Source organism: Aptenodytes patagonicus, chromosome 3, assembly GCF_965638725.1.
Source record: "Aptenodytes patagonicus chromosome 3, bAptPat1.pri.cur, whole genome shotgun sequence".
NCBI lineage: Eukaryota > Metazoa > Chordata > Aves > Sphenisciformes > Spheniscidae > Aptenodytes > Aptenodytes patagonicus.
In genome coordinates, this window is record NC_134951.1 from 64,871,139 (window position 1) to 64,886,138 (window position 15,000).

The 15,000-nt window shown below is 41.1% G+C and overlaps 1 protein-coding gene across 3 annotated transcripts in view; it reads right to left on the reverse strand.

Moving 5' to 3' along the window:
• Positions 1 to 10,529: 10,529 nt before the first annotated feature.
• MED23 (mediator complex subunit 23) overlaps positions 10,530 to 15,000 on the reverse strand; it is a 40,587-nt gene continuing 36,116 nt past the window's right edge. For all 3 annotated transcript variants that reach the window (XM_076333617.1, XM_076333616.1, XM_076333618.1), the window contains 3 exons: positions 14,689 to 14,809; positions 12,391 to 12,522; positions 10,530 to 11,676 (listed from right to left, as the gene is read on the reverse strand). In XM_076333617.1, coding sequence (XP_076189732.1) covers positions 11,503 to 11,676; positions 12,391 to 12,522; positions 14,689 to 14,809 — 427 coding nt within the window. In that variant the 3' untranslated portion in view covers positions 10,530 to 11,502. The remainder of the gene's footprint in view (positions 11,677 to 12,390; positions 12,523 to 14,688; positions 14,810 to 15,000) is intronic.

Below are 15,000 nucleotides of genomic sequence, written 5' to 3' on the forward strand. Positions count from 1 at the left end.
TGAAAGAAGCTTAAAAATGCCTTGGCACAACACGTGGAAGGACAAGCACAGAAACCTTGCTGTGAGGTGGAAGAGCTTAATGAGAGGCACCACGTATCGGCCACTACATACGCTACGGAGTTGCACCACTCTAACACACACGCCTGGCTGAACGATACAAGCTCTGCTATAAACAAGCTCTTAGTTCTCTTCTGGACTAATACCTTCTGACAGTTTCAAATCGAGGGGCTTGACTAAGTTACTACAGGGATGAATTTAATTGTTTGGCTGTAGGGGGGTTGTCAACAATTTTCCAATACCTTCGCTACTGTTTTTTCATCCTCCTTCTGTCACCTGGCTGCAGGATGAAGAACACCAGGGTAAGAGAGACATCATGCTGCTCCTCTGGCTGAGGGAAGCTCCTTGTCATGGCCCGAGTCCAGGAAGGGTGGCATGTGTCCTGGGGTGATACTAGGATTGTGGACAGTGATTTCAGCAGGAAACATCACCCACTCAGATAAATGAGGGGTATGTAGAACAGCTCGTAAAAAAAAAAAATCTATAGGATAAATATGATCCTGTCCCTTGAATGCTTATGTCTCTATCTGAAACTTCCTTTTCTACCCTCCTTTCTCTGAGGAAAACAAAATCCACCTCCATCTTAACGATCATTCTGTATTTTGACTTGGGATTCCCGAATTGTGGTAGATTTGGTATGGGGCGCATAAGCTATTATTTCAGATCCTCCAGATGCTGACCAAACAACTGAAAATTTTCTGTAACACACAGAAACCAGGGCAGCAGCAGACGACAGTGACAATGGTGACAGCACAGGAGCACAACATTTTGGCTAGAGTGCTCATTTTGAGGAGAAGAAACTGGTGGCCCAAACTGCCTCTGAGAGAGGTGAAAGCACCATCAACAAGCTCAATAAAACTCTTCACAGGCTGGGAGGTTGGACCGTTGCCACAGCTGATGTGATAGCCCATCTCTCAGAAAGCTATGGAAAATAAAATTACATAGTGACAATCCTTTGCAGGTGGCAAATATCCTAATCATGCTCATGTGTTAGGGTGATTGAGAGAAAAAAAAAACCCTAAATAAATAAATTTCTATCAAAGCTGCATGACAAATATGGTTCATTGCATTTTCCATAACTCTCAGGGGCTTTTTTAGATTTCCTCTAAAAATAATAATGAGAAATTATAGTGAATGTGCTTATTATTTTCTTGATTATTGTAATTTCTCTTAGAATCATAGAATCATAGAATCATTTAGGTTGGAAAAGACCTTTAAGATCATCGAGTCCAACTGTTTACCTAACACTGCCAAGTGCACCACTAAACCATGTCCCTAAGCACCACATCTACATGTCTTTTAAACACCTCCAGGGATGGTGACTCAACCACTTCCCTGGGCAGCCTGGTCCAACGCTTGACAACCCTTTCGGTGAAGAAATTTTTCCTCACGTCCAATCTAAACCTCCCCTGGTGCAACTTGAGGCCATTTCCTCTCGTCCTATCGCTTGTTACTTCGGAGAAAAGACCAACACCCACCTCGCTACAACCTCCTTTCAGGTAGTTGTAGAGAGCGATGAGGTCTCCCCTCAGCCTCCTGTTCTCCAGGCTAAACAACCCCAGTTCCCTCAGCCGCTCCTCATAAGACTTGTTCTCCAGACCCTTCACCAGCCTCGTTGCCCTTCTCTGGACACGCTCCAGCACCTCAACGTCCTTCTTGTAGTGAGGGGCCCAAAACTGAACACAGTATTCGAGGTGTGGCCTCACCAGTGCCGAGTACAGGGGCACCATCACTTCCCTACTCCTGCTGGCCACACTATTTCTGATACAGGCCAGGATGCCATTGGCCTTCTTGGCCGCCTGGGCACACTGCCGGCTCATGTTCAGCCAGCTGTCGACCAGCACCCCCAGGTCCTTTTTCGCCAGGCAGCTTTCCAGCCACTCTTCCCCAAGCCTGTAGTGCTGCATGGGGTTGTTGTGGCCGAAGTGCAGGACCCGGCACTTGGCCTTGTTGAACCTCATACACTCTTGTTCTCTTTTAAAGGCAAAAAGTCCCATGTCTTCAGCAAATGGTTACTTCTATTTGTGATATGCATGCTCAGCTCTTGGCTGCTTCACATGCTCACAGGGGTGAGGAGCTCAGAACTGGGGGAGGCTGAATCCAGTGGAAGTCGTGGTCGGTGGCCTCTGAGGTTCTGCAGAGGAAATCTGTGATGTCAGCAGTGAGAGCGGGAACATGGAAAAGTGTCAGAAATGGGATAATGCCAGCATGGAAACTGCTGAAAACCAAGAAACTGCATTGCAGTGGTTCATGACACGGCTGCCATTCATGGGCTGGTCTGAAATTTCTCCATTTGCTCACTGGGTGAGAGAGGAGAAAGCTCAGGGGTGCAAGAGCTGAATGCGGTGGAACCCATGAAGGCCGGTGTGGAAAGGTGCCTTGTGTCCCTGCTCTGCATGACTCTCCCCTATATATGCTTGCCCAGTTGTGCCCTGCATCTGGGGTAGAGTTTCTCACAAACACTGAAGCACAGGAATTTTGAATTTTTCTCTGAAATGTGGCAATGCACTGTGGGCAATCATGAAAATCTTCTCACCTTAATTTGTCTGTCTTTTCGTTCAGAAAATGCTGAGTAAAAAAAAGATGATAGAAAAAACCCCAAGGAAATCTCAAAGGGAATTTGAAATAGTTGCCAGAGTGGAGAGGCGTTACTATCGGTCAAGGGTTATCAATCCTTTTAAAGCAAATGCCTTTGTCTACAGTAAAATGAAGCTGTTGGGGAAAAAAAAAAAAAGAAAAAAAAAGAATTTGCCTAAATTATAAATAGCAACATGATATAGGATGTATTCCATGAAAGCTTTGTCCTTCAAAGATACCCAAGAGGGGCTGCCCAGCATTGTACATCATGGAAACTCGTATTTCTTAAAAACTGCTAAAGTGGCATTTTAGTCATATGAAAGACTGCAAATTAACAGCCTAAGAAAACATTAAAACAATTACTGCCTTGCAAGAGGCTCAAGGACAAGAAAGCAGTAACTGCTGCTGCTGGGTTTGTGCATTTGCTTTTTCCTGTGGATGGAAAGAAAAACAAATCTCCTCCATACAGTAACATCACCCCTGTTGCAGGTGAAGGAAGGCTGTTTTCTGCCAGGAAGACAAGTGAGAATCCATCATCCAAGGGGAAGGACCAGCCCTGTTTGGTGCAACTCCCCAGTGGCAAAGCAGTGTGACATAATGAGTGTCAAGTTGAAGCCGTGAGCTGAAATAATTGGAGCTCCTCTTTCAAAGGGACAGGTAAACTGCATCTCTGGCTTTTGTCAGACCATTCTAGAAACACTTCTGCTCGGAGCGTGCGAAGCTGCGATTGATGAAGTTGCCACTGACTGTGACCTTTCTTCAAGGCTGTTTATTCCTTTTGTGGGAAAAAAGGGGCATCGTGGCAAATATGGAAAACAGCCACATTTTTTCTACTGGGGAGGAAAAGGAGTTTTCATAAATATTGCTTTCAGGATTGGCATTTGTTGTCTTTGTTTTGAACTTAACACAGAAGTTGTTTCAGGAAAATTAGAAGTTAATTTTGTCCAGCGTTCGGAGCAATTGGGCCCCTCAGCCCATCTCACCCCCTTCTTTTGGCCTATTTCTCCAAACCCTGAACTTCGCAGAGCTCAAAACCAGCTATTAGAATGTGTAAAACTGAGTCTAAATATTAAAAGGTGTCTTTTTATTAAGAAAAAGGGGGGAGTTAAAATGAAATTACTATGGTGGTTGTCCTCTTGCATCTGTAGCATGGGAGCTTTACTCATCCTAATGTTATCTTGAAGAGTGGAGACTGGCACACAGCTGCCTTAACATAATAAAATAAACTTATTTGAGGCTACTTCTTCAACTAGATACAGCACATACAGTGCTTCTGACATGTTAAATTTGAGACCCACAGGGCTCCAGACCATAATGCCAATGTCTGGGTGCTGTTCAGACTTCTCTTCAGTTGTTCCTTTAATTATAGAGGTGAAAGGCTCAGAAAGCTTTTATTGTGTGTGTTGATTTGCACACTGTCAAAATTCAGCTTGACCTGCAACGTGTGAGCCCTCAGCACCCTCCTCCCTGCATCTACAGCAAGGGCCCTCCGAGGGCCAAGCAGGGACAGGCCAACAGCCAGGAGGTAGCAGGAGAGGTGAAATCCTCTCCATCCTGTCCTCAGGAGGGCCAGGATACTCCCAAGGCATCACACGTCTTAATCTGAGATCATAGGTCAGAAAGAGACTGTAAGGGCCCTGTTTTCAGCTGCTTTAAGCGTTTGCACTCAACATCTCCGAAAAAGGCATTTCTCTGGAAAAATCTAATTCTCCAGCCAAGCTCTCATGAGTAAAGTGGGCACAAAGCCACCAAAGAAGAGGAGGTGACATGGCTGCTGTGTGACCTGCACTTCCAAAGTGTGGGCACATCCAGGCTTAGAGACCCATTACCAGTACGGGCTCGGTCGTTTGCAATTCAACCAGCAAGTCTGTTCCATGGCTTAGTTAGATGAGAACCGCACCCCAAATCTTTCTTTCCAACCTCACAGAGCTTCCCCCATCACTGATCTACTTTTCAAGCTACTAGGTAGCCTAAACACACCCGTTCAACACTTATGACTTCATTTCATGCTGATAGCCCTCCACTAGCGCGTTCACCACAGGTTGCATCGGCTACACGCAGCATGGAAGCTGGGAGATGCTCATGATGCCGAACTTCCCCCGGGCCCTGGTGCCCACCCAGCCTCTCCCACACTGGCTCCCAGCCGGGATCTGCTCCTGTAGGTGAAAAGTAATTTTTATTTTCACGGGGCAGTTCTGCAATTAGGGAGGAGGGGAGTCAGTGGGGATAAGAATGACTAGAAAAGGTGGGAAAGGAGAATTGGAAGCCAGTATTGCTGCTGAACTCTTTTTATCATGTAGTTTAACACGGCTTTTGCTCCCAGAGCAATGCTAATTCTGCAGTGGTGGAGGAGATACATTTGCCATCTTTCCCCTTTTTATCCATAGTCAGAGTGCTGCTGTTGATTAAAAGAGGCTACGCGCCAGCTGAAGGCAGACGACAATCTACCTTTACTGCCTTGCGTGGAGTCAATCTGCACTCCTTTAATCATTTCATCTACCCTTTTACAGAAAGCAAGTAAAAAAAGGGATTTACTCCTGCAAGGGCCCTTAAAGGCTGTTTCAGCTGGGGCTTGATAATACAAAAAAACAACAGAAAAGATACTGGTGTGATAAGCTACGGCCAGGTCTCCTTTTTGCTAAATTATGTCTTGACAGAAACGGCATCAAGGAAGGAAGGAGCCTAAGGGGATTTTCTTACAGAATTCAACCTCACAACCCTTCTGAGAACATCAACAGTTTCCGTTCCCATCTGTTTATCTTTTCCTCACCTCTTAAGGCCCTTCTGCATTTGCCAAACACCTCCATAAAGTCATTCAAAGATATCACACACGTGTCCTGCTTTTGCACCACTCACAAGAAAATTGGTAAGAAAACGCATCAAGGTGGTATTATTTTTTTCTCAGCTATACAATTTTTCTTTTTCTACACACCTTCATTTATAGGTTGTAAGTTCTTCAGTGCAGAGACAGGTTCATTCAGGACCTTGTTTTGTGCTCTTCACTTTGACAGTATTTAATAAATAATGGCATGCCTGAGTTATAGCTGCAGTGGGAATCCACACTGAATTTCTCAACTCCAGTGCAATCATACAGATAATGCTATGCTGTCATCTCACACTGAACATGCTAGTTGTATTTTATACAACTTTCAGCAGAACGTTACTAATTTTAAATGTACCTGCCGTTGCTTTCAAGAGCAGCATTGGGAAAATGTGCTTCATCAAAAAAAAAAAAAAAAGAAAAAAGGAAATGTCATGACAGATACATTCTTCACGTTCGTGTGGAACAGGCCTCTGCAAATCTTGTACCTCAGTACAAGTGTTATACAGAAGGACTGTCAGACTGTTCTCTGCTGATTTTTCGCTGTTCGTAGCCATCAGTTACCTATTTGTAATGATGTGAATCATGGGACCCGCCGACACTTGCACGCCCTCTCCTTGCTTGTTTTGCTGTATTTAACATGTCCCAGAAATCACTAGGTATTATATCCTATCAGCGCTAGACTGGATGGTATTCATACAATCCAGCATCTAGCTTGGCCAGCCAGCCTCCCTTGACTCCATGAGCAGTCAATGGAAAGTGGCAGGCTCCTCCCCAGGGGCCAGTTCAGAGCAAGAACCGAACTGCAGAGTCTTGCAACCATCTCTCCTCTGGCTCCAGAGGGACATTACTCGCCTTCCTGATTGCTTCTTTAATATACTACCAACCAACTAACCAATTCACTCTCATTCATCCGCCTTGCGCCTTATGTTCAGTACTGGAGAGGATGAATGGATGCTCTAATGGCTACTCCAAGAGCGAGGTCATCTGCAGCCTTGTTTTATCAGGTATTTTCCAGGGAATGCAATGCAAGCCTTCGCCTATCCCCTCCCAGTGCCACTGACAGAACAATATTCCCTCCCAGCCCCGCCACATTACAGAGACATGCATTGAAGAGCCGGAGGTGTCCAAAATCCATACTCGTGGGGACCATAAAAATATAAAGCATACGAATCTTGGTCCATACACGTGATGAAGAAATTGCATCTGAGAGGCAGTAACTGTGAGAATAACTCTTGTTGATGTGCAGGCTGATTCGACTCGGCTCAGCCTACAGTGAAAAAGGATCCCTTTGCATTTGTGGGCTTACAGCACCACAGCTGTGTTTCAGTCCCCAGGTAGGGCTTACAGATGCAACTCTAATAAAAAGCAGCAGCTTTACTACAGTGAAATGATTTTTTTTCTTTTCAGATGTCTTTCTTGAATCCTAATGTCACCCCACTGCTATTTGCTATCACATCAGTATTTTCTGCTTTCGCTTTCTAAACATAAATCTTAGCCCCTCACATCTTCACCACAATAAACAATTCTGACCCAAACAAAGCTTTACATTAGTCTACGTAGCTCTTCCCACGAGCAAAAATCATTAATGAAGTCCCACCTTAAATCTGGAACACCAAACTTCCCATTTATTTATAGAATTAAGGTATGAAGGGATCAGAGCCCTGCATGATGTGGATGAAATTATATACCTAGGAACTATTTAATAATGTTGGGGTTTTTTTCCTGTGCCTGGACGGTCTCCCTCAGTCTCTCCTTCTTCATGCAGCTCAGCCTTTTGCTTCAAAGGCATCTGGGTTGCTTTAAAAATTTCCCATGCAGCACTGACATGGGGGCAATTAGGTGTGGGGACATTTCAGCTTTTTAATTAAAAGTTAAACTATAAAGCAGCCTGGGCCCGCTCAATGCCGTAACAGGGTTAGGGCAGAACTATAGATCCTCTCTGCCTTTGATGGCTGACAGGAACCCACCATGTTCCTCTCACCAGGACACAGACAGGATTCCCTCACATTTCAGGAGAAAAATATTAGAAAGTGCCCATTTATCTCTAAAACAACTCACTTCTATTAAATCTGACAGCAAATGCACACCACCAAGTCACAGAGTGGTCTCTGTGTGAAACGCTAATGAGGTGAAGGATCAGACCTGAACAGCACTACAATTCACAAGAGCTTATATAGAACAAACATACAGGGGAAGGAAGGAAAAAAGAAAAAAATAAAAAGGGATAACCGCCCCCCCCCCCAAAAAAAAAAAAAACAAACCAACAAACCAAAAAACCAAGACCTTTGTTCCGCTTCAAATGATTAGAAGAAAAGATAGAGAAACACAGTGGTGTCTCTCTGACCACTGCTAATAGCAGATGCATAAGTGAAGAAATAGGGGGGTTGGATGGGAACGTCTCCATGTGGGGTTTCTGGATCCTAAACCAGAAAAAGAAGTTTGTGCCTTCCTGTGCTTTTATTTGCTGAAGGAACAAAGGCACAGTGGAAACCAAAAACATTCTCCACCTTTTGGAGTTGCAGAGGGTACTGCTAGTTAAATACTGTGTGATCGTTTCATTCAAACATTCATTTACTATTGTAAGATTACTTTCAAAAGTAGGTATGGTGGGGGGTAAGCCCATCTTGTAGAGGGTCACAGGAATAAGTGAATTCAACAGTCAAAGCAGCCATTTACAATGGTATTATTCTCATTTGGTGCACCTTCAGAAAAGGCTGCATGATTTCAGGTATGGTCTGCCAAGCCGCAAGTATTCATTTATGTCCTAAGAAGTCTTAGTGCTAAAAATCAAAGTCAAATACACTGTTATTATCTATTACTTATTTTTTTGAGGTGATTAAGTACAAAAATCTCTCATCAACTCTGGTAACTGTTGCATGCATCAAGTGATTAGCTTTTTAAAAAAAACAAAAATCTGTGACAATTTTGAAAGATTAAAAATCTTTGTATTTGTTTGGAAGATTTTGCAAATCCCATAGCTTTAGGGAGTCCACCAGCAAACTTGGTTTGTGAGGAAGAGAAATAACAAAGCGTATTTTAAACATCATCAAGGACAACACTATAATATGGCTTCTAGGTTGTTAAATCTTGGATCAAAATGTTGGTAGATCCAAGGAAGATCTGAGTGTTGTGGATGTTGCATAATACACACGATCAACTGGAGATCAGATTAAATTTTTTTGAAGAAATCTCCCTCTGGTGATTAAAGAGGAAATTCAGGTTTTTTCTAACCATCTGTTGACTCAGCCAGCTGTATTATGATAGACTGTTCAAGTCTTACTAAATAAATATTCTCTGTAAAAGTCAGACAAGGTGGGGGAAGCCTGGTACTACTGTGTTCATTCCATACTGGCTACCTGTAATTTAGAATACAAAAAAACCCCAAAAGCCAAAAACAAAACCTCAGACTTAAGTTTCCCCTTACTACTCACAACTGATGAGAGTTCCAGCAGAGGGCCAAACACACTATTTTGAATTTTAAAAACCAGCCAAATGTCAGCCATTAATTACAAACATACGTCTGAAATTACACTGGAATTTTGTCTTGCTGTGCTAGTACTTTAGAAAGTGAATTTGGCTAGCTGGGTTTTAAAGGGTAAGTTATTTAACTCAAAGAAAGCATCGTTAAAAATTCATTTTTAGACCAGTACTGCTGAAGATGCAAGTGTAGACTTTAGCAGAAGAGATACCTTACTTCAAGTAGTGGGGGTTCAGCATCTTCAGAAACCTGGTGAGTTTTGCAGAGAACGAGTGTGCGTGCTCAGAGGAAGAGACAGTCTTCCCTTTGCATTTTGTAATATGTGAACCATATAAATCACTAATTCTGCTAGGTAAGCAAGGGCTCAGGGTCCTGATTCATAGCACTGTTAGTGGGATATACAGCCTTTAAGCTTTAAGTCAAAAGTTCAAATGTAGTCTAGCATTGATGAAACACAAGTTTTTCAATGATTTGCTAGTGCCAGCCCAGCTGCGGCAAATCCCCTCCACGTAGCGCAAGGCCAGTGTATTGCAGTCAGCCTCTTTATGTAACTGCACACGTGGTAAAGACACAAAGCTGAATGAGGGAGCTGTTTTTGTACACCACTGTTGCCTGCCATAGCACTAAAGAATTTAATTTTCCAGTCCTACAAGAGAAAGGAAAAAAACAAACCAAAACTAAAAACACCCAAAGCTTTAAAGAACTCCAACAGCTCTCATGATTTGCTTCTGAAGACAGTTATCCAACCTCCTCGATACTATCTCTGAAAACCCAGTGACTGAAAACAGGTGCTAGTTTAAATATTAAAAAGGACACTCTGAGTCCCACATCAAGCACCAAAACTGTTTCAGTACGAAGTAAGACAATTCAGAGAGATGCCTGTGGTGTTAGCATTAGCTCTGTTAGAACATGCATGCAGAACAGCCATGAAACATGCTGTTTGTACAGGCTTTTCTACTCACGTGCTCAAAAACTGTTTAGGAAGAGAAGAAGTCTTAACAGAGTTTCACTGCTGACAGAAGTTTGCAAACACACGACCAGAATTTTGCTTCTCACGTCTGCCCCAGAAAGCCGATGGGAAGGCCTGTACAGAATGATCCACTGGATTTTTGGAGACCAACTATGTTCAGCTTGTTATCAAAATTGAGCCCAGTGGTATTAGAGTCACTTGGCTCTGGAATGGTTTAAAAGGTAGGTCTTGTATTCCAAACATACAGCATACGATAGGCAAATGTTTTTCTATCAGACTACAAATTCATTGAAGAGCATTCACAGTTCTCTGTTATTCAAATCACACTTGGCAGAATTTAGGATCCAAGTACAATACAAATGACAACAGTTTCTAGCAATCCAGGTTTGCTGTCCTTCAAAAACAAACAGACAAAAAAAACTTCCACCCATTGAATCAACAACTCCTTTCCATAACTGTTAAATTTTTACAGAGAGAAATAAATCAGATCTGACCTTCCTGACCTGACCTATTAGTAAGAGGTTAAAATTGGCATTATTGTAAAGCTGATAGAGGACTTGGGACATGGAAGTATACTTGCTATGGTCAGTCCTTATTTTTAAGGTAATGGGTATGGAAAATAAATAAGCTTAACAATACTAATACAGTCTTTTAAAGTGTTTTTTATAATTAAAAAAGTTTGTCAAACAAGATGAGTATTTACAAAACATCGAGCCTTTCAATTGTTATCAAAACCTGCTGAACACAGTACACATAAAACTTAAAGTAGAATATTATACAAATCTAAAATATAGTAAGATATCAGTAAAATTCATGTGATTGACTTAATAAAAACTACACCATTTCCCAAATAGGAAAGATAAAATATGAACCAGCACAGCTTGAACTGAATATGCAGACTTCCAATAGATTCGTTAGAGACAGCCTCTGGGTAGTAATCTAACAGTCTAGTAATTGACGCTAGATCAAACATGGCTCATCCGTTAACTGTAAACTGTACATACAAAATTTACAGATATTTTCAAAGGCTCATTCTTAGTCTTTGGAAAGATGTTATAATTAACTCAATACAATTAATGCAATCTCTCTGTCTAGGAGCGTTTCTGTATAAGGGCTTAACTTGTCTGCCCAAAAGACAAAGAGAATTTAAATTCTTCTGTTGGACAAAAAGAATAGAAATTTTTAGTAAGGCAGAACCCAAATTTAAAAAGGCCATTTTCTACCAGGCTACATACATTGAGTGTCCTTTCATATCACAGACAGAAAGAAAGGAAAAATCCAGATGACTCAAACCAGGACAGGGAGCAGGATATTGTAAACTCTTCAGAAATCCATGTATTTGCTTGCAGAGAATCTTTACTCAGTGCTTTCAGAGAAAGGCAACATATACCTTCATCTAGTGTCTGATATAAATAGGTAAGAAGACTGGCGTGCATAGAGTTAGACAGCTTCATTATGCAAAAGAAAACGAAGCAGAAATCCGTACGTGGTTCTCTTTACTTTTACACAGCATACCAGATTGCAGATCAGCTGATGTTTCACCTCGATCAGTAACAGAAGGAAGCCTTCATATCAAGGCCAGCTGAACGCTTCATTTCACTGTGTTACTGGCAAAGCAACATTAACAGGCACTTGGCTAGGCTGTTGTGCTGGTGACCCATTATTGAGAGGTTGTTGTGCAACAGCAGCTGGTTCCATTTTGCTGGTGCGTGTTATGAAGCGTAACCGAAGTTTCAAAGCTGGTCTTAAATTACAGATTATTTTCTCAACCTGTTAAAAAAAAAAGGATAAATGCATTTGGTAAAACAGGAATATTTTGACATATGTCACTACTGTACACAAACATCACGTTAGCACAACTAAAAAAAGAAAGAGATACAGTAAATAGTGGTATTTATGTTAATATTTTATTTACCATGTTAACTTTTGGACCTCTTCTGATAACTAACCTTAAAAAACCCTCCCTGGTGTAACAGTTGTACACCAAAGCTTTGCAAAACAATTCACACAATTGACACTTTTAAAAGTGCATATTGTTACAAACTAAACTGAAATTGGGTGAACGATTTTTCACTGAACATGGATGCGTTCTTGCTTTTGTCACGTGTCAAGTTACATTAATGAATCAGAAATCAAGTAAAAACTTAAAAGATATAGATTGAAATGAGAAGTTATGAAACATCCAATAGCTTTATTTCTAAATAAAATAATTTTAATAAGAGTTTTAATAAGAGTACTTAAAGCACCCTCAAGCTCTCTTAAATTTCAGACTACAGAAATTAATCTTGAAATCTGATACCCAGTCTACTGCATCTGAAGCTTTTAAATGTGTAGAAGTGCACCGACTTCCTAATTTGCATATAGCGACTAGTCAGCTGCTAAGCATTTTGTTGTACTGCTACTTATGAAAATGATTCATAAAAGGATTAAATTGCTATATGGGAAGAAAGGTAATTAAAGCATCAGTATCTACTGTTTACTTACTTGGTCTTTCACACTGTCACCTGTAAACATATACTTCACGTGATACAAGAAGTCACATATAGGGTCCAGGTAGTTCAGGTGCGAGCTGTACCGATCCGCATTCAGGAGCATGTCATAAAATGCCACTCCAATCTGTTTCCACAGACACAAAAAGGACCCCAAACGAAAACAGCTTTTAAAATGCTTTAGAGCAGAAACACGGTTGAACAGTGTAGTAAATATATGTACTGCTGTTTAAGTATCTGTGCTTCCTAACTATTTCCTTTCTTGCAAGGACAAATGGGCAGGTCTAACTCATCCCATTATGCTTAACTAAATGATCCCATTTTCCCAAGTTAACTTCCAGTGAGCGCAATGATGCTGTTTTGCTACATGCTACATAATTAGTGCTTAAACATCATTGACTGCAATATGGTTTGAGTAAGTTGCCTGCAAAATTTGCAAACGTAGACCTTAGTAAATAACTAGGAAAAGTTTAGCACAAGATTTGAGTCTTCTAGAGAGAAGACATTAGAGTTTACTGCATTCAGCTTGACCAATTCAGCCCTGAATTAGTCAGGCAGTTGGACTAGATGATCGTTGTAGGTCCCTTCCAACTGAAATAGTCTATTGTACCTACACTCCAGCAAGGTCTTCAGCAAATACGTACAGTGCGTTTTAATGGTTCAAGCATTCTCTACAAAGAGTTTACAACTACAATGTTTGAATACACTTATTAAGGAAGTGCTGGGTGCAAACATATCTAAGCCTACGACCATTTAAAGGTGGTGATGTGAAACTTGAACTTTGTTGCTTGGTCATTTAAGTCACACGACAGTTGCTGCCTACTCTGAGAGTAGCAACTCCTCGCAATTTCCTCACACTGAAATCAACTCCTTGCAAAGAAAAAGGAGTGGTATGGGAATGTTAAGAAGCATGGAAAGAAGACAGCTTTTTAACTTTTCTTGTATTTTGGTTCAACACAGAGAATACAGGCACAGAAAAAACTTCCTTCCTGACGGAGGAAGGAAGAAACCAGTCAAAGCAATACTTACAAGCTATTTATAGTATTATACAGGAATCTATAAAATTATACTGTTCCATGCTTAAACAGTACTTTCTGTTGCTCTCCAGTACTTTTACTTAAGCACTGCTTTATGAAAACACTTTCTGGAGTGACTTTTATTGTAGCTTTAAGACAAAAAAAAAAAAAACCCCAACCACCAAAAAACAAGAAAAAAAAACCAACAGAAAAATGAAGGGGGAAAAAAGCATTCCTACAGAATTATATATGTATTTTTTGTTTCATACTTCTGAAGTATACTTAAAAAGAACCAGAGAAGGCCGTAACTCAGGGACAAAACTGAAATAAATATGTAAACAAGTATACAGAAACACCGCCATATGACTATTTAACTACCTGATACAGTTTCTTACCGTATCCTGTGTTCATGATATATCCAAAAACATGGGAACAAAAGTTACAAAACTCTTGTCCCACTGTGTATGCATCCTTACACTTTTTGACTTCTTCACAAAACAATGTATGCAAACTACATATTTTAGAAAGAACTGGGGGGGGTGGGGGGAGTTGCAGCACAGGAACTAATGGGGACCTAAGAAGGTTAAGAGTGAAGTCCCCAGCACAGACATTGGTAACTGGGGATGAAAAAGTAATATAGGTCTACCACCACTACTGATGTTATCTTGGTAGAGGGAGACAAGATGCATACTTGACACATAGGCTTTGTGTATATTTACCGACAGCACAGATATTTCAAGACTTGGGAATCCCAAGCTAAGCTCTTCTTTCTAGAAGGGTCTCTGCTACCTGCCATTTTTCAGCTCATCTGCCTACTGGCCAGCTCCATGTCTCTTCTCCTCCCCTACCCTTACCCACATTGATATGAACGTAAGAAACAGCTTGTGCTCCTCCATCCTCACAATTCAGCTCTTGCATACTTCCTCCCCCTGCATAGAAGCTTTTAAAACTGGCAGTAAGTCTGATGCATATTTTGCATGCAGTTTGAGCACGAAAGAAAGCATGTATTGCTTGCTATTTTGGGGGTTGTATTTTTTTTTTTTAAACAAAAAAAAGGAGCGCTAGGCGTTTTATCCTGAACCAAGCTAACAAGATTTCAGTTAACTGGGTAGCTGAATACCAACTCAGCAATTCAGATACTTGAAAATACTGTTCAATTTGTATAGAATTTAGTCCTGAAAGTTTATCAAAGATGTCTATCAGATTCTGCCTTGTAATGTAATTGCAAAGTTAAAGTAATATATACTGTATAAAGTACACCAAGAGCTACACTTTACCTCTATCATGCATCGTGTCCTCTCCTGCTGGAACCGTTGTAGAAAAGGACCAACAAGGTGGTAAACATACAGTAACTGGAACTCTGTTTTCACTATGGGTATCAATACTTCTGTGAGGAACCTGTAGTATTTCAAGACACTTACTACTTCAACTGGAATTTCCCCTCCCCCCCCTTCTTTCCCCAACCCCAAATTCTAGCCAAAACATCACATTCTCTCTCACAGATTTGGGCCTTCATTTTAGAAAATACAGTGCAGTTCTGCAAATATTAGTTATTTCAAATATTAGTTATTTCAGTGAAGCTCTAGAAC